Here is a 23,791-nt window from a genome sequence, read left to right as displayed (position 1 = left end):
CGGTGCCAAACTTTTGATTTTATCGGATCATGAAAGCATTAAGTGGCTTAATGATCAACTGGATTTACATGGGTGTAAAGCCAGATGGGCCAAACTCCTCCAAGAGTTCGACTATGAGATAAGATATAGAAAAGGAAAGTATAATATAGTAGCTGATGCACTGAGCAGAATGCCCATCATAAATGAATTGAGTTTTACTTAGTTCACTTCCAACTTGCTTGAATCTTTAAAAGGGAAATGCCAGATTGATCCGGCATATTTCAACATATGGGAAGCAATAAAAAATGGGGATCCAAATGAAAGTGCTTCTACTGAGGAAGGAATATCTGAGGATGTTCAACAAGGAAATGAAGCATTAGGGGTTGCTCAAACCAGATACAAGTCGAAGAATTTTACCATTGATAATGGTTATTTACTCTACAAGGCTAGGGTATGTGTCCCGAAAGATACAGAAATAAGGCGCCAGATACTCTTTGAGTGTCATGATACCCCTAGCGCGGGACATCCAGGAGTTAATAAGACTGATAGTCTTATTAAAAGGCAGTTCTATTGGCCTGGAATGAATAAGGACGTCCTTGACTATGTGGTCAAATGTAATAAATGCCAGGTTAATAAAGCTGAAAGATTGAAAATGGGAGGACTTCTCCATCCACTGGAGATTCCTTCGGGAAAATGGGAGAGTATCTCCATGGATTTTATTGTTGCTTTACCTAGAACACAGAGGGGGCATGACTCTGTGTGGGTGATTGTGGATAGGTTAACCAAAATGGCTAGGTTCATTCCAACTTCAACTGATGTTAAAACACCAGAATTGGCTAGATTGTTTGTAGAGAACATATACCGATTGTATGGCCTTGCGGCAAATATAGTTTCTGATCGGGATAGAAAATTTGATAGTCAATTTTGGCGTGCGGTATTTAGGAAGTTGGATACTAAACTTAGCATGAGTACGGCGGATCATCCGCAATTTGATGGGCAAACTGAAAGGGTTAACCAAATCCTTGAAGATATGCTTAGGGCATATGCAAGTAAAATGCAAACTAATTGGGAAGAGTATCTATCGATAGCAAAGTTTGCATATAATAGTGCCAAGCACTCTTCCACTGGATATAGTCCATTTATGTTAATGTATGGGTTTCAGCCCAGAGCTCCTTCATGCAGGAAAAGGTTCAGGCAGCCAAGGATTTTTTGGAGGATATGAATAGAATGTTAAAATTTGCTCAAGAAAATATTAAAAAAGCTCAAAATCGAGCTAGAGCATATGCAGATCCTCACCGAAGAGACATCTCCTTTGAAGAAGGAAAATTGGTCTATCTTAAGGTGCTTGAACAAACTAAAACCATGAAAACGGGACAATGTCCAAAGCTTTCACCCAGGTATTGTGGTCCTTTCACAATACTTAAAAAGGTGGGAGAACTGGCTTACAAGCTCCAACTACCTGTTGGTAGTAAAATACATCCAGTTTTTCATGTAAGTAAGTTAAGGAAGAAGCTGGGTGATTTGGATAATTTAATTTTAAATGATAATATTGAGGAGCTATTAAATGACCAATCTAATCCACATGAACCAGAAAGAATATGAAATGTTCATAGTAGACGAATAAGGAATACTATTTATCAAGAATGTTTGGTTAAGTGGAAAGATTGTTTAGAAGAAAGCTCAACATGGGAGCGAGTAAGTACCTTAAACAAAAGGTTTCCCAATTTACAGTTAGACCTTCCAAGTATCGTTTTCGAGGATGAAACCGATTCTTAAGGGGAAGGAAATATTATATTTATAAGGTAAATTACAGGAAACAGGCACGAGGCATGACCGTCCGGGGCCTTGGGCGCCCAACGGGGTTTAGGGGAGCCTAGAATTAAAGAGAGTCCAAGAATAGTAGGACTCACCAAGAATTGACGGCTGGCAATCGGATCACGATGTGAGTTGCCAGCAATTAACTAGGCAAGGCTAGGAGGAGAAACGGATCTCCTGCCCTTCGAGTGTCGGATTGTATTTCTCTAGAATTCTTCTTCTTTATCTTCTCAGTCGCCTTTCAGTCCTATTGTAGGAGGGTCTCCAAGAGTGTAGATTGAGGCTTGGCACGGTGAGTGGAGGCCATCCCTGAGATGGATCTTCACGACAACCTAGAACACCCGCCCCAGATTCCCCTTCCTACGCAGTTTGCTTCGCGTATGCTAGGGCCTCCGCAAGTCCCTAATTCAGAGCCTCGTAGGCTGTCATGAGGAGATAGATTGCTAGCCGATGATCTCGAACCCCCAGGTCGAAGATTGGGAGGGGGTATAGATTAGTGAGCGCTCCAATGGGTTGGGTGGGAGGCCAGCCCAGCTTGTAGCATCAGGACATGGCACGAGGTGTATAAGATGATGGACGAGGGGGTGTTGCAGTGGGCATCAGGTTGCAAGAGAGGAGTGGAGCTGTGGAGAAAGGAGATAGATGCAACTATACCTTAGGAGTGGCTTGTTTCATCGAGATGAGAGCCAGTAGAGCCCAGGGAGGTATGGGCTGCCAGGTTCACACCAGCAGGTACCCTCTATAGGTGGTAGGTAGAGTGCAAGGCGCCCCACATGGACTTTCTTCACCGTATTGGAGGGGGGGCGTCTAGCCCTTGACAGAGGGCAGCAGGATGAGGGGATAGTTATCCTTCCATGGAGGACGTTTCGGGTGGTTGGCCTTCAGGGGAAGACATGGCGGATGGATCCTTATGTCTTCTGGGAGGAGCTCAAGTAGTGGCATGTTTGGATCTAGGAGGGTAGGCCACTTGATGAGCTAGAGTGGGATCTGGGAGAGTGTCTATGGTTGGCCACTACGGTCACCAAGAAGCCACCGAAGTTCCTGGAGTACACAGTGAGGATTGGCAGACACGTACTGATGCAGGAGAACATGGATTGGGTCTCGTCATGTAGCTGGCACTGGGTGGAGCACAGCATTACAGAGGCTTTCTGATGGACCTTTTGGCGTCACCTATGGGATAGTTGGAGGCCGAGGAGGGTGTCGTATTTCTTATGGCTGGTGGCACATGGAGGTCTGGCACTGGGAAGTTGTCTAGCTCAGATGTAGGAGGGAGATTGTAAGCACTGTACACAGTAGCCTCCGGAAACTTGAAAGCACTGCCTTTGGTCGTGTGAGGCGGCGTAGCTCGTGTGGAGAGGAGCATGCTGCATCCTCTGCTGTATAGCACCCAGCTTGGGATGTATCTCATGGGGAGCTTTCTGCTGGCAGGCAGTCTTTCAGGGCCATCACCTTCAGTATGAGGCCGGGATGCAGGACATGATATTCATTTTTGAGCTAGAATCGTGTGTAGTGGTTTGGGATTGGAGGCTCTTCCCATTCGCCAGGTATTGGAGCCCACAATAGACCGTTCGGAGGTATGGGAGATCATAGGGAGTCTTACTGGATGGCATATTTGGAAGGTGCGGTGTCAAGAGGGTTTTGGCGGAGAGAGATTTTCAGCACAAGTGACCTTAGCAGAACTCTAAACCTCTATCATCCACTCCCTGTGCGGCCGATGGGACCAGGTGCAGGGCGAGGCTAGAGCTCGTGAGGAGCTCCGTTCTCATTTCATGCGCACTTGGGGCGGCCAGGACCTATTTTTGGTATTGCAGGCAGGCACCTCCAGATGGTGATACACCCCTTCGATGGTTTCTTGCCCTTATCCCTCCTAGACCGCCCTGAGAGGCTTGTACATTTGATATATGTGTGACTCTGGATCAGCTCCAGCTAGTCTGTTGAGCAAGAGCACTTCCTTGTATTCATGTTTTTACTGAAGTAATATAAATAACCACACTTTATTTGCAAAAAAAAAAGAGAAAAAGAATGTGTAGCTCGTTTTCACAAATCTACAAGGCTGCTTTCGTTGTTGTTTTCTGAGGTTCATTTTGTGGAAATCGCAATCCTATGGGCAGAATTCTGTATGCATGAATGTTCACCCAGATGTATTTCTTAATAGAATGTGTAGCTTGTTTTTGCAAACCTACGAAGCTGCTTTCATGTTTGTTTTCTGAGCTTCATTTTGTGGAAATTGCAATCATATGGGCAGAATTGTGTATGCATGAATGTTCATTCAAAAGCTGCAGTTATGTGGTTGTGAGTCTAACAGCAGTTTTTTGATGATATATTGTTCAGGTTTTGAAATTTTTGATGGAGCGAAACAGTGTAAATGCCCTTCATGGACAAATTACTATTGGCACCCTGATCTTACAAGTATGCTGAATGCCTTTGCAGTTTCTTAATGAGAGAGTGGTGCATGTATTCATGTTTGTGTGCACTCACCCATGGCCTATGTCTTCTGCTGGTTGCTTATATATTTATGCACATTTTTCAGGATTGCTGTGTAGGCTTGCTGTTTGCTCTGCTTCCAGTACTTGGAGGAAGTAGTGGGCTTTTTCAGGGAGTCATTTCAATGCTTCGATCGTATGTTATGTATATCCAAACTGAATTGTTAATAATTACTAACAAGACTAGGTAGTACTTATAAGAAAGTGGGAAAGGTACCTTAGGCTGGCTTTATTTCAGTTTCAAGTTTCGTATATAAATTCTTATGCTGCTAAAGTTGTAAGTAAATTTCACATGGTCAGAGTTAAGACAACATAACTTTAGTGACATTCTGAAGGTAGAAGGACAGTTTTTCTAGTTTCTGTCTCTCTCCCACTTTAAAGAAACTGAAGCCAGAATTTCTCTAGACAGTGTTTTAATATATCCTTATACATGGAGGGGATTTTTTGATACGCTTGTCACATGGAGTGTTTTTGATGTGCACACTTGTACTTTGTATCACACATAGTATCTGATTCTTGGTTGCTGCTTGCTCTCTTGGTGCCTTCTTGTTTGAAGACTTCTCGGTGGCTCAATATCAAAGTTCGTAATTGAATTGTTATTCCTTTATCCAAGAGTCTCAATCCTCATGGGCAAAATGTATATGCATTGTTGGGTGATTTTTTGGATGAAGACTTACTAGCTGCATTTAAAATAAAGGCAAAGGTGAGGCAGTAATTGATAAGTGTTGAAGCATGGGGGAGATCAGACCAGTAGCTATGGTTGATGGCACTCCATTGGAGGATATGGATGGAGACAGCAAGAAAGATATATTAACATATTCTAAGGCCAACAAAATCATGTACAATGTTGATTGTTAGTGGACATCAAAATGTGACATGCTGAAAGTGAAATACTATAAACGGAGCCAGGGTGGTGTACAAAGCTCAATAGTGCTCGTATAGGGATACAATGGGAGGATGAGATAGTGCATATCTAGCTGTGTGGCTAAATGATACTCATGTATCTAGATTCTAGTTCCACCTAGTCAGGATTGGTGGGTAGACTATGTCATACATCCTGAATGAAATTGTACGAGGTAAGCGTTTGGGCTGGGCGCTCAGCTCTATTAGCTGCCACTCATGTCGCTGTTGGATCTCCCTCATCGCTCTCTGATGTAGTATCTGTGTCTGGTACCGTTGCATCGGTGGGTGGCGTGCTGCCCTGATCTCCTCAGCTGTTGGCACTGTCACCGTTCTCTGTGTAGGTGCTGTGGGTGGTCACAGTCTGGAAGAAGTCGGTAAGTTGTGACAGACACCCCCTCTCTGTGTAGTGCCAGCATGTAGTAGTGATGTGCAGATCCTTTGAATCTCAATTTTAAACTAGCCTTAGTGGTGCTGGTGTGGGGACTCCATAACTAGTCTGAGCGAGGTGCGTCCTCCAAATAGTGTGGGGTATCTAGCTTGGACTGTGTCGTAGGCTTTGCATCTGCAGACGTAGTGCTCTGAATGAAGCTGTCTACAGTAGTCTTCATGAAGTGGTCTCCATAGTAAGACATCTTCAGGGGGAGGGGCTGCTTGGGTGATAGCCATTTATGATGTATGTATAAGTGGTAGAGATCTTGTCGCATGACCAAATCCTCTCTATGTGGGAGAGGTGTATGAAGGGGGAGTGCGGATCATACTAGAAGGGGGGGAGATCGTCCATGTTGATCCCATATTGTGTAAGCCACTGTTCGGTAAGTTGTGACAAATACCCCCCCTCTTTGTGTAGTGCCAGCATGTAGTAGTGATGTGTAGAGCCTTTGAATCTCAATTTGAAACTAGCCTAAGTGGCATTGGTGTGGGGACAACATAACTAGTTTGAGCAAGGTGCCTCCTCCAAATAGCATGGGGTATCTAGCTTGGACCGTGTTGTAGTCTTCATGAAGTGGTCTCTATAGAAAGACATCTTTTGGGGGAGGGGGTGCCTGAGTGATAGCCATGTATGTTGTATGTACAAGTGGTAGAGATCATGTTGTATGACCAAGTCCTCTCTATGTGAGAGAGGTGTATGAAGGGGGTGTTGAGCTAAAATATGCATTACTTGCTGATTAGCCTCTTAAACAGCCCCAAAACACACTAAAAAAAAATGCTCTTTTAGAGTAAAAACCCTAAAATGGGGAGTGGTTCGAGAGAATTCAGTGGAAACCCTAAAACGGGGAGCGGTTCGAGAGAGTTCAGTGGAAACCCTAATTTTTGGGGTGCCCATAGACAGGCTGCCCCCATTCAGATTCATTCCGTTTGTGCAGGTTTCTTACTCCACATGCAGATTTCAGCTATCAGCTTCCTCCCACGTGGCTGTCCAGCCCTTGAGACTATTGCCACTCCATCTATGTTTGCTCTTATTGCTGGCGCCTTCATCCATGCTGACGTCAGCTGCTGGCAACATCATCATCTACTGCGATCTGATCATCCAGTCATCGCGAGCCATATCAGACACTGTTTCAGTCTGCTGTTTACAGCAAATTGTGTGCAGTTTCCAGCCTCCTATTGGTAGTACATTGTTGCATTTACCAGTTTCCAGCCTCCAGACTGCTGTGTTTGGTGAACAGCCTGCTGCCATTCACTATTCAGCACTCGTACACTCCGAATGGTGGTCACAGACTTAGGATTTGTCTCCGGTGGACCTCACACTAAAACACACTAAAAAATGCGCTTTTAGAGTAAAAGCCCTAAAATTGGGAGCAGTTTGAGAGAGTTCAGTGGAAACTCTAAAACGGGGAGCGGTTCAAGAGAGTTCAATGGAAACTTCAATTTTTGGGGCACCCTTCCACATCTATAAATAGACAAGTTGCCCCCATTTAGAACCGTCTATGCACGTTTCTCACTCCACGTGCAGATTTCAGCTATCAGCCTCCCACGTGCCTGTCCAGACCTCAAGGTTACTGCCGCTCCATACGTGTTTGTTCCTGCTGCTGGCGCCTTCATCCATGCTGACGTCAGCTATTGCCGACATCATCATCTGCTGCGATCTGATTATCCAGTCATCACTAGCCACATTAGACACGGTTTTAGCCTATTGTTTACAGCAGATTGTGCACAGTTTCTAGCCTCTGATTGGTGGTACATTGCTGCATTTACCAGTTTCCAGTCTCGAGACTGTTGCGTTTTGGTGACTAGCTTGCTGTCATTCACTATTCAGCACTCCTACACTCCGACTGGTGGTTAGAGACTTGGGATCCATCTCCGATGGACGTCACACTCTGACATTGCTTTGCCCTTGAGCACACTATACACTCTTACATTCATTTACAGCATTCTTTCACCTAAGAGTTGTGTTCTCTCTCTCTCCCTTCTTCAGTTTGTGTTTTAGTTTTGAGTTTTGTGTTTAGGGTTTGAGTTTTTGATTTTTGCGTTTAGGGTTTGAGTTGTGCCCTCTGTGTTTGTGTCTGTCTCTTTGTGTTTCTATCGTGGTCGTACACTCTTTGTGTCCTTAATGCAAAGCCTAATAGTTTTCTTCATAGGGGGAGTGTGGATCATACTAGAAGGGGAGGAGATTTTCTATGTCGATCCCATATCTTGTAAGTGATTGCTCAACCTGTGCATACCATGAAGTCTCATATCTATCTTGGGCTAGCTGCCTAGAGGCCTCGAAGGCCCTCCTAGGTAGTTTGTCCGAGTGCATGTCACATACTCTGTGTATGAATTTGATGGTCTGAAAGAGGGTCTCCATCATCATGGGGGTTGCAATGAACTTTGCTCTAATGATCTCATGTGTTACTGATGGCTTGCTACGGATCATCCGTGAGAGCATAATGATTTGTGGTCTCTCAATTTGTGTCCAAAGGTATGTAGCCTGCAGGCCGGGGGCTCAAATAGGTGCACCATACATCATGGCTGGTGTGACCAATGTGTCAAAGAGCCATCTCCATGTGGAGGTTCTTGGTGGCACTATCTCTCCATCATGGCCAATTATGCGTATCCTCGTGTGGGTTGGTCTGTGGCTACCTGTGCCTTAATCTCTCGGCAGATGTAGTGAAAGTGATCCCTAAGTAGAGAGTGTAGAACCTCCACTTGTCTGGCTCCTAGAGGAAGAATGATCTCCTCCTCATTGGGGCTAATGTGTGGAAGATCAAGGTCTTGGTTTCCCCAAGAGTAACCGTCAACATGCTCCTTGTGCAGAAGTCACGAAGGATATGGAGATGCTGCTTTAGACCTTCTTGTGATTCAAAGACCAGAACAATATCATCAACATAAAGCATAATGGAGACAAGTATACGTCCTATCTCTACCCCATCACCGCCTCTTAGTGTGATGTGATATTCCATCTCATCGATGTAGATACCAAAGATTGTGGGGGAGAGAGGACAACCGTACTTCACTCCAATGGTGCTAGAGACCATGTCTGAAAGTCCTCCTGGACATCTCACTCGGCGTATGACCCTCTCATACAATGCATAGATTCCCAAATCATGTTTGATGGGATCCCTAGTGTATGCAACCTTTGTAATAGTCTATCTCGTGGAACTTTATCAAAGGCTTTGTGGGAATCCAGAAAGCGGCAATAAAGCCTCTTCTTTCTCATTTTTGCCTGCTCAATCATGTTGCTCAAGTTGAAGATGTGGTTGAGTGTAGAGAACTCCCATCGGAAATGAGCCTGTCCTTCTGCTTGCAATCTTCCTCTCTCTGCATATGCAATGAGTTTGGCTTCTAGTCTTGCTCCATGTATCTTTGCCAATGTGTGGCCCACCATGATGGTTTTATAGTTACTTGGATCTAGGGGGTCTCTAGACTTGTGGATGGCATGATGGTATGCATGCTCCACTCCTTTGGGGATCCCTCTGCTAGAGCCCTATTGAGCGTAAAGGCAAGGAGAGGAGCCGAAATGCCCACTGCATAAATGAAGTGCTCACCTTGTCTACTTGTGTGATCCATTGAATGCCCATGTTGTAGAGGCTCGATCGCTCTCCTCTCCATATCTTGTGTGAAGAAGGTGGATATGGTAGGGTGGGACTTTGGTGGGTGGGAGATCGATGGTTGATGTGGTACATCATATAGTCTATGTGCATAGGAGTGCTATGTCTCTTGGTCACTAGTGGGTGTGGGGCTGTGTGGCTCTTGCAATCTATGTGATGCTGTGGCTACATCTTTGCTCATGAATAAATGGTATAGAACCCAATATAGTGCCTGCTCATATGCTTGTCGTTTACGACAAGTCAAGGTTTGCATCTCCTTGCGGGTTTCTCTCTTTGTAATGGTCCCTAATTCTTACTGAATCCGGAGATGCTTGTGCAATTCTTTGCACTCAACATCGTATCATCTTTTTTGAGGCATAGTAGCCGATCGGGTGAATTTGCTAGTGTGTGTGGAGTGTAGAAAGCATTGAAGAGTAGTCGAGTGGAGGATGGAGGTGAGTGTTCGTAGGGGGGACCGTATGTTCAAACTGTGTGAGCCCATCATATATGTGATGGTTGTATATGTTAGCTAGCTCATGCCTAAAATAGAAAGTGGTGGAATGGATATGGGATGTGGCTCGCATTTGTGGGTGTGGAGAGGAGGATATCGGGATAGGTTGGTATGGTCTACTCCAATCGGATAGGTGGGGATGGTGAAGGATTAAACTAGTTGCATTGTCTCAATGGAGCCTAGTACATAATCTAATGTACTAGAGCCAACGAGCTGAAAGCAAGTCAGTGCTCTAGATCCATGCCATTTCTTCATCCCATTGTAAATGATGACATGGTGTCGTGATCCTAGCTCTAATAAGTACTGGCCGTAGTGAGTACTATCCCCTCCAGTATCAATGGATATCCTACATGTGCTTGCCTCCTCCATATGCATCACTTTTGGCTTTTGTGGATCCTCAAAATCATGTGTCCCACTGTTTGCTCTGCCTCCTAGCATTAAAATCTTCTACCATGAGAATCTCTATCTTCAATAGTGTATAATCTCATCTAATAAGTTCGTGAAAGGGGACTCTCCTCTTCCATCCCCCTCTCCCTCTTGCTGCTGGGGTTTCTCGGTGACATATCTCAACCCCAATGGGGGGAAGTAGCAAAGGGAAATATACAACATCCGGCTGCGGAAGATCTCTACCCTGATCCACGTGTATCGTACGTTTGGATCTTGTGCCATGATGTAGACTCTATGTTGTTGCTTGATTAGTACCACCACTCCTGTTGATCCTCGAGTGGTGCCTTGATGTCTTGTGCAGCTTCTGTATGTGGACTCCCATACATATCCATGTACTTTGGGCAATCCCCTCTAAGAAAGATATCTTAACGTCTTCTGAGGCCAAAATCAGTCTATGAGACAAAATCATGTACAATGTTGATTGTCACTGGACATCAAAATGTGATGTGTTGAAAGTGAAATACTATTAAAGAAGCTAGGGTGGTGTAGAAGGCCAAATAGTTATCATATAGGGATATAATGGGAGGATGAGATAGTACATGTCTAGCTGTGTTGCTAAACGATACTTGTATATTTAGTTTCACCCATTCACAATCAAAGGGTACACTATGTCATACATCCTGAATGAAATAGTATGAGGTTAGCGTCAGGGTTGGGCCGTGAGCTCTATAAGCTACTGCTCATGTTGTTGGTGGATCTGCCTCATCACTCATTGATGTGGTATCTGTGTCTGGTACCCTTGTATCCATGGGTGGCGTGTTGCTTTGATCTCTTTGCTCTCTGAGCTCTCATCCCTCTTTGTGTAGGTGCTGTGTGGGTAGTCATTGTCTGGAAGAAATTAGTAAGTTGTAATTGACGTCTCCCTCTTTGTGTAGTGCCAGCTTGTAGTAGTGATGTGCGGAGCCTGTGAATCTCAACTAGAAACTAGCCCAATTGGCCTTGGTGTGGGGACTCCATAGCTAGTGTGAGCAAGGTGCCTCCTTCAAATAGTGTGGGGTATTTAGGACAGAGTCTGTTGTAGGCTTTGCATTTGTAGATGTAGTGCTCCTTGCTCTCTACCTCCTTTTGGCGTAATGTGCAGATCTGCTCAACTCTAGGGGTGTGGGCTGCCCTCTCGGTCTCCATCTCGAGTTGGTGAGAGGATACTGAAGATTCGCCAATGGCTACTTGCCTCTAATGTGGCATGTATACATCTAGATATCCCGGTCTCTCAATGAAACCATCCATGGTAGTCTTCATGAAGTGGTCTCTATAGTATGACATCTTCGAGGGGAGGGGCTGCATGGGTGATATCCATTTATGCTATATGTACAACTAGTAGAGATCATATTGCATGACCAAGTTCCTCTTTGGTGTTTGTCTTATAGGCCGCATGTCCCCATCCAATTCCTTGCCATCAGTGATCATTGGGCCATCTCTATATATTGCCTTGTTGCCCTCTTTTCTAGCCTTGATTTATTTTCGGCATGCTTGCATGTATCTACTCCACCTACATCCCGGTAAGGTAATCGTCCAGGTAGATGGGATTCCCTGGGAGTCGGTGTAGGTGGCTTTCCTCCTCATGAATGCCATTCTCTCCATTTCATCCCAAAACGTTAGGATAAGTGTGTGCTTTTTCAGCTCCTTCCCAATTCGTAAAGGGGAGTGTTTCTTCCTCTTTGTGTTTGATGCGTATGCACAAATTCTTATCATCCTCGTCAGGCAATGAGTCCTAGGGTATGGTTCTTCTCTACCTCCTTTTTTGTGTTTTTCTTCCCTATCTCCACCCACCCTTGTTTCATGGCCTCTAGCTGAAGGTCCACCACTTTGGAGATTTCCTCCTTTATGGCAGTGATTGTGTCCTCTTGGACCTCTCCTTCCTCTCCTTTGGTGCTCTTTAGTACCAGAGAGAGAGAGAGAGAGAGAGAGAGAGAGAGAGAGAGGGAGAGAGGGAGGGAGGGAGGGAGGATTTTCAAGGCCCAATGGGATTGGACATAGGACAGATAGGCTGCTAATTTATTGCAGATGGGAATTCTAGCAGTGTCTCCTCTTCTTCCTTGGGAGGAAAAATTTGAGGAGAGACCTACATTTAATTGCATGGTTCGTCTTGGATTGACCTTGGTGGCTGATGGCACTCTCTTGCCTCGAGGCACTCTGATGTTCTTTCACACTATCAGACAAGTCTTTTGGGTACCTCGTGGCTATGAGGATCTTCGGGGCAGACTTGCTGATCTTTTTGCAGGACCAGCAACCCTATCCTGTCCTAGATTTTGATTGCCCTTAGCAGGATTGGGGTCTCACAAGGCGTTTGTCCCTTCCATTTTCTTCATTTAATCACATTTATCATTTCATGATGAGAAACCATTTATGGTTGACCACCAAAGTAAGTGCACTTTGGGGATTGCACAAATGTAAAGCTTGGTGGAAATCAAGAATAATGGAGGGATGAATCAATAAGACGTTTGGAAAATGTTGATGGGCAGCCTTCCTCTTGTGTTAGCTCTTCACCATAGAGGTAAGTCTAATGGGGATTGTTTCTTCTATACCACTATGGTTGAGTCTTCCCGTCACAGATTCATTTCTTGCCTTTTTGCTCGGAAGGTTTGGGCCCTCCTCTCGGACTTTTGGCATGTTGTGGTGGGGGCTAGGGTGTATCCTCATGATTTGGTATTTGGTAAAGCTAAATATAATGGTTTGGCCTAATCTCATATGGATGTTCTATTTCACTTTTTGAGATTTTGGGGTTGCTGGCATATTTGGGTCACTTGCAATGCGTTCATTTTTTATGTTGCCTCAGTAATTCAACATCATTTTGCGAAGCACAAGAGACTTCTCTAGTGGCTGCATGACCTTATACAACATACTAATATCTTGGTCAGAGATGATTTAGTTTCTTGGCATCAGGTGGTCTCCTCAGTGACCTTGCCTTGACTTTTGTATTCTTTTCTATAACAACTCATTACGGAGAGAGAGAGAGAGGGAGAGAGAGTGTGTGTGAAACCAACCTTCCTTCTTGGAATGGGTGGTGATAACTTGATTTAAGAGTTAATTACAACAATAAATAAATGCATATAAAATGAAATATACACTTTACCAGAACATTCTTGGACAGTAGACACCCTATTGGCCCCAAAATTGGCACCCCTTGCGGTATTTCTTTAGCTTTCATTCAATTGGAAGGACTACAACTGGAGATTCTTCAATCTCCTCCTGCTAACAATTGCTCTTGCTGTCATAAATGACCAGCAAGCCTTTTGGGTCATTTGCCCCTTGATTCACTGAGGACTTCTTCTCCAATTTGACCCTTGGCTGGCCCTTGAAATCCCTTGATAATCTTCAATTATCAGCTGCTGATTTCAGTCCCTTGAGCCTTCAATCTCTGGCACAGATCCCAAGGTGGTTGCTAAACCCTAATTTCTGCTGTAAATTAGGGTTTACTGCAGAAATTACAGATCAGCCCACAGAAAATGACAAACATTGAATGGTTGAAAGGGAGGGTTCATTCTCTTCAAGAACATGAATTTGCTAAATACAAACTGTTGGCCAGAGCTGAAGCTTTATACGATAATAACTGTCAATCCCATCAATTCTTTGCTCCCCTGCACCAGAAATATGCCTGAGAGAATATTGTGCGCTTAATGGATGAATAGGGTGTTATGGTGATTGACCCGGCCTCCATCATTAGTATGTGTGTCGACTTTTTTAAGTCCTTGCTGGGTCCGCAAGATAATTTTTCTGATGCTGTACTTGCGCTTGCCGATATATTTGCGAGTTGGTAAGCAATCAGGTCAAACAAGAATGGGTGGACTTAATGGAGGCAGATATTTTTGAAGATGAAGTGGAAGAAGTGCTATCTCACCTACCGCGAAGGAAAAGCCCTGGCTGGGATGGGCTTCCTAATGAGCTCTTTTCAACTAATGTGCAGCAGCTTAAAGACCCATTGACTCGTCTGTGTCACCAAGCGTGGAATTTTGGTATTATGTCATTAGATTGGAAGATTGCTGTCATTCGGTTGTTGCCTAAGGTTTCCTTTACAACCTCTTTGAAACAATGGAGACCTATTTCTGTTATGGATTCGTTATACAAAATTTTCTCCAAAATCATTGCCAACAGATTGCAGAAAGCTTTTCCGCACTTGGTTCATCCATGCCAATATGGTTTCATTAAAGGCTGCAATATAATGCATAACATCTTGAATGTTCAATTGGGTATTGACTATGCTAAAGCTTTAGGACAGCAAGTAATTATGCTACAGCTTGATATTGAGAAGGCATTTGATCATGTTAGCTGGTCTTTTTTGCGGCAATTATTGTCTACAATGAGATTTGGCCCTCGCATGGTTTCTCTTATTGACACTATTGGTCAGGGAGCTGTGGCTCGTATTGCTCTTAATGGAGGGATCACGGAAGAAATTGCCTTATCTCGGTCCCTTAGGCAAGGTTGCCCTCTCAGCCCTTTGTTGTTTGCCTTGGTCACTCACCCGATGCTCTCCTTGGTGGATAAGCTGCCTGATCAAGGTGAGATAGTTGGCTTGTCTCTTCCCTGTGGCACTCAACTTGTGGGTCAATCTTTGACAGACGATTCTTTCATGTTCCTTAAGGCTGATCGCACTAATGTTAATCGGCCATTGGTGGTGTGGAATCTTTTTGCTTTGACATTTGGTCTTCATATTAATACTCAGAAATTTACGCTTCTATCCTGTACGGAGACTGATCTGCAGGCCTTGGGCTTGCATGGAATTGTGATCTCAAAGGAAAATATCACCAGACACTTGGGATACCCTATTGGTGTGGAGGTAGCACCCCGGGCCTTATTGGATTGGATGGGCTTCCGGATTCATGACAGGTTCATGTACTGGAAATCTCAAGGTCGGCCTTTACATGTAAGACAGAAAGTTGCTCAAAGTATTATGATCAGTATGATATCATTCTTTTTGCCTCTGCTTTCCTGGACTAAGAAGTCCCTTTTGAAACTTGTTTAGCCTATCAAGTTCATGCTGTGGAAAAAGAAGGGGAACCGTTTGGGACAGGTCTGGATTTCATGGCAACATGTGACTGCGCCTAAACGAATGGGGGGAGCAGCTTTGCGGGATGTTAATTTGCATATAAAAGCCTTGAGGTTGACCCTTTTGCAGGCGTTATGTGTACAGAGTCATCCTTGGTTAGACATTGCAAAATTTTTCATTGAAAAGATTGGCATCTCCCATGGTAACACGGTCATTCGTGCCTCCTGGTGGCATGTGCTTAATTTCTCAAGGCCTCTTAAGATCACCCAGTCTTTTCTCCTTTCTCATTCGATTGCATCCTGGCAGGAGATCGTACGTTTTTCAGTTTGGCGCCCTCCTAAGATTCGTAAGGACGCGAATTCCTTGCAAGGAGAAGTCTTGGCCTCCTCCAGATTGTTAGATTGGCCGAACAAAGATTTGCACAGACTCAAGTTTAATCTAATGGCTCGTTTGGGGTTGCAGACAGTTTTGGACGGTGTTATTCTGGTGCAGTCCCGGCTTACTCTTTTCGGTGTATTTGTCAACATTTTCGGGTACCCCGAGGATATGGTGATATCTGGTCATCGATACAGGCCAAACTATAGAGGTTCTCTCCGTTACCAGTGCTACAGCCTTTGTATCCATGGCGTGACTGGAAGTTTGTGATACCGGATGATTTTGAGAAGAGGTGTGCTAACCAGATTTACCATCAGATGGTGGAGGCCAACAGATGGGTCGCTACAAAGGTGAATAAGTTATGGTATATCAGGGATAGCAAAAAGAAGTCGCAGGAAAGATTCCTTCAGCTATGGAAGTCCAAGGTTCCCTATCAGGGGAAAGACTTCTTGTGGAGATTGCTGATTGGTGGTCTTCCAACTGGAGAGGTGCTGTGTGCTCGGAAGATTTCTGTTGGACGTTGTGTATTCTACACTACATGTGATGAAACATTGCTTCATCTTTTTGCCTCTTGTCCAGTTGCGCGACAGATCTGGTGTTTTATTTCCCGCGTGTGGCTCTCGGCTACTCAGCTACGTATATCAGCCCGTTCTTGAATTATGGGAAAGCTTCCCTCCATGCTTTCTTTGCATTCTGATTATTCCTACCTGTTCCAGTTCCGGAGATGGACTGCCCTGTGGCAGATCTGGCGTACTCGGAATGCCTTTTTATTTGATTCGGTCTCGGGCATGCATGGTCATGTGGCCCGTATTCGAGGTTTGGTGTTATGGCAGATTTCTTCTATGATATCAGCTGATCTCGTTCTTCCTGACATTGCCGCCCCCTGGTGGCTATTGTTCGCTCTGCACCAGCAGTGTGATTTTTTTCTTGTGTTAAAGTCCTGATAGTTTTTCGTCACCTTCTTGGAGGACCTGATGGTCTGATGTAACAGAACGTAAGAGATTTAGTGAGAATCCTAACCGGATGGTCTGATGTATATATTTTCTGGAGAGAGAGTTCTAAGGTGACTTGATGGTCTGATGTAAAATACTTACTTAATTCAATTACCTTCATGACACAGAGAGAGAGAGAGAGAGAGAGAGAGAGAGAGAGAGAGAGAGAGAGAGATTAGCGATGGGGGACCTGAGGACGTGTTTACCTACCAACGAATGTGCTTTCTCTGACCAGCAGATGGGCGTTTCTACCTCGCGTGCTACCTGAGCTCTTTTGTCTGACCTGTGTAGGGTCCATTCTTCTCTCCTCGAGCCCTGTCCTGTCTGCGAATAGCCGTTGACCTGCACTGCGAACAACCATTGACCTGCTTTGTGACCTGACGTGCGTCCTTCCTTCCATTAGCGATGGCAGACCTGAGGACGTGTTTACCTACCAACGGAGGTACTTCCTCTGACCAGTGGATGGGCGTTTCTACCTCGCGTGCTGCTTGAGCTCTTTTGGCTGACCTGTTTAGGGTCTGTTCTTCTCTGCTCGAGCCCTGCCCTGTCTGCGAATAGCCGTTGACCTGCAGTGCGAACAACCATTGACCTGCTCTGCGATCTGACATGCGTCCTTCCTTCCATTAGCGATGGCGGACCTGAGGACACCTACCAACGGACGTGCTTCCTCTGACCAGCAGATGGCGTTTCTACCTCGCGCGCTGCCTGAGCTCTTTTGTCTGACCTGTGCAGGTTCCGTTCTCTGCTTGAGCCCTGCCCTGTCTGGGAATAGCCGTTGACCTGCACTGCGAACAACCATTGACCTGCTGTGCGACTTGACGTGCGTCCTTCCTTCATGTGGTGCCTTGCTCTGCGACCAATCTGCATAAGGTCAACGGGTCCTTGTCAGGGTGCGCGAGAGAGAGTGTGTTTCACTGCCTCTGCCTGGCCTGTTCCAGCCTTCCGTGAGCCCTGCCCCTGCACGTGTGTCATCTGTCGGTACCATTTCTTCTCTGTGATCAGGGTTTCCCCCAGATCTCCTCGTTCACAGTCCTTGAGTGAGGTGAAGGGTCAGCTCTGCCCTGCCTTGCGTGGCATGCCTTCACGTTTTCAAGCTGTACCCGACTTGCAGTCCTGTCGTCTGCTGCGCATCCTCTGAGCGCCCTTATCCTGAGCTTGCGGACCAGACATTTAGTATGAGTGCAAGCTGCCCTTGTGCACCGATAACGAGAGCAGACCTGCCCCTGTATAGTGAAAGAGTGGGCAAGAGAGAGAGTGCGAGAGTGTGACAGAAATATAATTGTGTTCGGAATCTGGGGCTGCTATGGCTAATCTGCAGGAATCCAATTGCATCGATATGGCCTTTCTCGATCAGCAGATTGGGCAAGGGAATGACAAAGACTTCGCCGATCCGGATGGTGATTCCTCGGTTGATGAATTCGAGCCGTTGCAGGAAAGTGAATAGATGGGCAAACTCATAGGATGTCGGTTGAAGAAGCGGTCCTGGGTCCGAATTCGTCTTAGCCAGAGATTCATGTTTCCTGTTCACAGCTCAATGGTTGTTTACAGTTTATGCTAGCCACTGCCAATCATCTTATGTCAGATTATGTCCATTGTAATGAGGATAAAGCTAATGCACTACCAGATGAGGAACAAGTAGTTGGAGTCATGGGAACCAACCTGGTTTTACAACAGATAGCCGCTTTCCATGAGAGGGCAGCCCTAGTTTATTTTTCTGGAAGGTCTCCTTTGATCACCCGAATTCGTGCTTGGCTATAGTCCATGCTTGCTAGATTTGAACAATGCTCCTCCGAAGATGTTTCAGGGCGTATGCAGGTCCCCCTGGTGGAAGAGATATGTGATGGCTCGATGGGGTTCTTTGAGGTTCTTTTTCATTCCGCAGAAGTACGGGCTCTTATTATACAACGCATTCCTCTGTTTATGGATGGGCTATTAGTTCATGTGGTCCCTTGGAGGCCCATGGCTGAGTTTTAGGAGGTACTGAGACAAGCATGCCCAATTTGGGTAGAGGTGGTGGATTTTCTTGCGCTTCTCTGGAGACTCCTCCCTCTGGTTTTGAGATCCATTGGGGAGGTTTTGGTAGAACCTCGACTGGCTTCCCGCAATCGGAAAAGGGCATGTATGCTTTGGAATACAGGGAAACCCCGTCCGACGAAGATTCGCTTTGAGGTTCCAGGGTTACAAATGTTGGTATATGAGCTGAAATGGGGTACTTTTGCAGGACACTGTTTCCGATGTGGCCAGTTGGGCCATTTCATTTCAGAATGCGCCAAATATATGGAGGTAGGGCAATGCCCCATGGACCCAGATAGGGAAATGCAAGACCATCTCCCTTAGTAGATGTTTCAGAAGCCCATGGCTGACCTTGAGCAGCTTTTCCAACATGCCCATGATGATGGCCAGAAGGTCGTTTCTCATATTGATGGGGAGTGTGCTTTGCTTGCGGATGGTTGGAATTTGCCTCTTTAGGAGGATTCTTGAGTTACTATGGTTCGTCGTAATGCAAGACAGGATTCTCACCCCATTCTTGCCCATCTTCTGCGGCCCCATATTACTCAAACCTTTCAACGTAGAGGAAAGGGGTTTTATATGAAACCCCAATTTTCGCGTGCTTTGGCAGTAGAAGATAAAAGACCTTTTGATTTTACTTTGCGAGTCGATGTGCGTGGGAGGCTTGTGCCTCCTCGGGATGGTTTCTGCTCTCCTAGCAAAACAGCACTTCCCTTCCCGTGCTTCCATTGCTGGTTTGCAAAAGGTAGATCTTGTTGATGTTATTCGAGGTGAATTAGAGAGATTCCGGGCTGCCAAAGCTTTTGATGTAAAAGGAAAGGAAAAGCGGTGGTTTAGTAGTTCTTTTCATTTGAGATTTATCATGAAAATTGCTTTGTGGAATGTGAAAGGCATTTGTCCGGGTGGAAAACAGTATCGGTTGTGGAAAGTGGTGCTAGCTGGAAAATGGGATGTTTTCTGTGCTATGGAGCATAAACAACATGCTTTGGCTAGATCTTTGTATGTATATAAGGATTAGACAATTTTCTTTAGTAGTCGTCCTCCGCACAGATCGTGAGTTATGTTGAATGTCAAATCCTCCCTACAACCATTGTTGGTCTCTCAAGACCCACGTGGCTGATTTTTGATTCTCGAAATAATTTATGAGGGTGAGGTTTTGTGGATTGTAGGCGTGTATGCTCCTTCTAATGTAAGGGAATGTTGTCAGCTTTGGGAAGATCTGCACTGCCTTGCCATGGCTCGTCCAAGCTTTGTTATGGGGGATTTTAATGCATGTGTTTCTGTAGAGAAATCGTTCTCTTCGCATTCGGTTATGGATGGTCCTGAGCGACAGGCTTGGGACGCTCTTGCAGTTGCATCTTTGAAACAGGACATGTTGTCTTGGATGTATCCATCACAAGCTGGATACACTTATCGTTCTTTTCAGCATCCAAACACTTAGGCCCGACTCGATAGGATATACATCTGTCAAAGTGACCCTTTTCTTCCTGCAGTCATCGATATGCGCGTGGAAAAACAGCATGTTTTGTCAGATCATTACCCCGGAAATGAGCCACAGACCTGTTCATGCATTTAAGACTCTCCTTGCCCGTTTGCCCCTTCGGTTTAATCAATCTTTTTTCAAGCACAATCAGTTTTTAGTAGGTGTTCAACAACTGATAGCCTCTCTTCGCTCCACGGTCCTCTCTATAGGGATGGAAGCATGGGCGGTTTTTAGGGATAATGTGCGAGCGTTATCCTGACAATATGGTATTCAGTATGCTTCCTTGTTTCGAGCTGAATTGCAGCATGCTCAATCCTTGTTAGCTCATTCCTTGTCTCTGTGTCAGACTGGGGACTCTAACAATGATTTACTCACATGCATTGAATGGCTGAAAGGCAGGGTCCAATCTCTTCAGGAAGAGGAATATGCAAAATATAAACTGTTGGCCAGAGCTGAAGCTTTACATGATGACAACTGTTAAACTCATCAATTTTTTTCTCTTCTGCATTAGAAATATACCTCTTTGTCTCTTGTCCTGTTGCGTGATAGATTTGGAATTTCATTTCCCGTGTCTAGTCCTCGATGACTCAACACCGCCTATCAGTTCGTTCGTGGATTATGGGAGATATGTCCTCTATGCCCTCTTTAAGTTCAGATTGTTCTTGCCTATTTCATTTCCTTAGGTGGACAGCCCTGTGGCATATATGGCGTATTCTCAATGCCTTTATTTTTGATTCAGCATCGGGCATCCATGGGCATGTGGCCCGTGTGCGAGAAATAGTGTTATTGCAAGTCTCCTCTATGATGTCAGCGGATGTGGTTCTTCCGGATATTGCCCCTCGCTGGATAGCGATTGTTTGCTCTACTCCAGCTGCTCCTTCTGTGTGATCTGATAGTACTGTTCATGTAATTGGTTGTGTTGATAGCGTGCAGGCCTCATTTAAATATTAGTTACTTAGTTACACAAAGAGTGAGAGAGACAGAGTATGCTGATCTCTTGGTCTGATGCAATAGAAAATAACTGCTATAGACAGAATGTTGACCTGATGGTCTGATGTAAATATTCACTATCTATTTCAATTATCTTCACGAAGAGAGAGAGAGAGAGAGAGAGAGAGAGAGAGAGAGAGAGAGAGAGAGAGAGAGGATTTTACGAAAAAAAAGAGAGAGACGATGTGTATGTACAATGAGTTGTACTTTTTTTAGGTTTTTGTAACAATTATATGTAGAGTACAAGTGTTAAGGGTGTGTCCACATCCGAGCACTTGTAAAAGGCATGGTGGCCCTTGATTTCCAACAACAAATTACCTCCTAAAGGCAGCGTGCCTTAAGGTTGAGAAAAGAATCAGCTAAGTCTAAGTATGCACAAAGCTGAAATACATACACTATCCAACTTCCATCATTTTTCGGCAATGGGCAAGCCACTTTGATGGAAGACCCTTCCCAAGAAAATCTGTAGGATTATTATCTGCATGTACATTAACAAGCTCGATACTTTTGCTGTTAAGTATATCCCTGATAAAATGATACTTAACCAGTATGTGCTTTGTCTTTGCATGAAAGACGAGATTCTGTGCTAGCATGATAGTACTTTGTCTATGGCAATGGAGGATAGGAGTCTCGGTAATGCCAAGCTTTCCTACCAGACGTGAAAGCCATAAAGCCTCCTTGCATGACTTAGTGGCAGTCACATGCTTTGCCTCTATAGTAGACAATGCAACACAGTTTTGTAGCTTGGAGATTCAGGAAAGTTCTCCCCTTGTGAAGGTGAATACATAACTTGAAGTAAACTTCGTACAATCAGCATGACCAACATAGTTTGCATTCGTAAAGCTAACGACACATGCCTTTTGCTTTTCATAGTAGATGCATAAATCCTTTGTGCCCTTAAGATATCTCATGATACCTTTCAGTGCTTCCCAATGCTTTCTACCAGGATGTGCCATGTACCTGCTAACCACTCCCACTGCAAATGCAATGTCAGGACGTGTAGCAACCATAGCATACTTCAAGCTACCCACAGCTGAAGCATATAGAATCTTGGCCATTTGAGCCTTTTTATCATGAGATATAGGGTTGTCCTTTGCATTGAGTTTCACATATGGAGGCAATGGTACACTGTGACTTTTCCCCTCCTCCATATTTGAACACTCCAAAATCTTGGATACATACTCCAATTGTGACAGATAAAGAAGACCTTTCAATCTGTCCCTTAGTATACACATGCCAAGAATGTGATTTGCCTCACTAAGATTCTTCATGTCAAAATTGTTGTGTAGGTTCTGCTTCATTGTGTGCAATGCATGAACATCCCTACTACCAATTAGCATGTCATTCACATACAAAATCAGTATAATAAGGTTGCCATTTGCTGCCTACTTGGCATATATATGTCCTCATGCAAATCAACATGTAAGAAAGCAGTTTTTACAGCCATCTGCATGAGTTCCATATCCACCAAGCGCCATATGGTTTGCAAAGTAGTCATCTTGACTACAAGAGAAAAGATATTGTCAAAGTCAATCCCATGTTCCTTCTTATACCCTTTTGCAACAAGTCGTGCTTTGTACGTTGGTAAGGAACTCGAAGTGGCCTTTATCTTGTAAACCCATTTGCATGGTAGGACTTTCTGCCCCTTGGGCAAATGCACCAAATCTGAAGTACCATTGTTCTTTAGAGATTCCATCTATGATAGTATAGCTTTATACCATTTCATGGGCAACTTCTTGTTGACCGATTTCGACATCATTCTTGGCATTTATAGGGTCATTTACAGCAGGTATTTGCTGTTGTATAGTGGGCAGTCTTTGTTGTCCTATAGGTATCTCTTCTTGAAACACAACCCTTTGTTATCCTATAGGTATTTGCTGTTGTATAGGTTTATGCATGCGATTTTCTTGAAACATAATATGATCGCTGGGTACAATTTTTCTTTTGTTAGGATCCTATAATTTATATCCCAGTTCACTCTCGTCACGATATCCAAGGAAAATGCATTTACAGGACTTTGGGTCCAATTTTCTATGTTGTCCCTTACGTATCTGCATAGCAAAAATTTCAACCAGTAAACCTTGCTTGCTGCACTTTTCTGAGCATATAACTCCTCTAATCTTTGCCTAATATCATAGGTAGATTTCCATTTCTCTATGTTAAAGAGCAAGTGTCTGATATTGGAAGTTTTATGGTAGAGCGTGCAAGCTCATCTAACTCATCTCACCCATCTGGATCCATAGTTGTTGGTTTTACTCCTTTTGTCTTTATGGGCTTTCGGTGTTTCTTTTGCACCAAGACATTATAGCACTGCTTTTGCCATATAGCAAAGTGCTGTGCATGTCAAGCTTCTTAACGTGAAAAAGATTGTTGCTATCATTGCTCCCGGCCATGCTTTACACCTCAAAAGTGACTCAAAAGTAAACAAATGTGAGCCCAATTGTCAGAGAAATGACCAAGGTTCAAAGCAAGTAGCAACCAGCAATGAAAAAATAAGTAATTGCAGAGATTTCAGATCTGCAAATCAATTTTCAAAGGCATAAAATGTGTGCTACAGCGCACCACAAGCAATTGCAGCTGTACAACCGGCTAATACATCAATTTCATGAGAAAGCCCCAAATTTTAGCTGCAATTTCTGCTCCAAATGCATCCATGGGCAAAAATTTGACTCACATGATCAAAATTAAAATTTCCCTACTCAAATTGCTCAAATTACATCACACATAACTCTCAAGAAGATTGCACAAGCCAAATTTTCCAAAATTTCACAAATTTTGCAAAAGCCCCAAATGTGTCTAGGGTCCAATG

General features: G+C 44.4%; 1 protein-coding gene across 6 annotated transcripts in view; it reads left to right on the top strand.

The window, feature by feature from the left end:
* Window positions 1–23,791, top strand: part of LOC148020437 (K(+) efflux antiporter 5-like) — a 178,845-nt gene that overhangs the window by 122,461 nt on the left and 32,593 nt on the right. For all 6 annotated transcript variants that reach the window (XM_087700745.1, XM_087700744.1, XM_087700743.1 and 3 more), the window contains 2 exons: window positions 4,126–4,203; window positions 4,325–4,413. In XM_087700745.1, the coding sequence (XP_087556871.1) occupies window positions 4,126–4,203; window positions 4,325–4,413 (167 nt within the window). The remainder of the gene's footprint in view (window positions 1–4,125; window positions 4,204–4,324; window positions 4,414–23,791) is intronic.

Source organism: Lygodium microphyllum, chromosome 19, assembly GCF_053477565.2.
Source record: "Lygodium microphyllum isolate KBCC chromosome 19, Lygodium_microphyllum_v1.1.10, whole genome shotgun sequence".
Lineage (NCBI taxonomy): Eukaryota > Viridiplantae > Streptophyta > Polypodiopsida > Schizaeales > Lygodiaceae > Lygodium > Lygodium microphyllum.
This window is presented reverse-complemented; position numbering and strand designations above follow the sequence as displayed.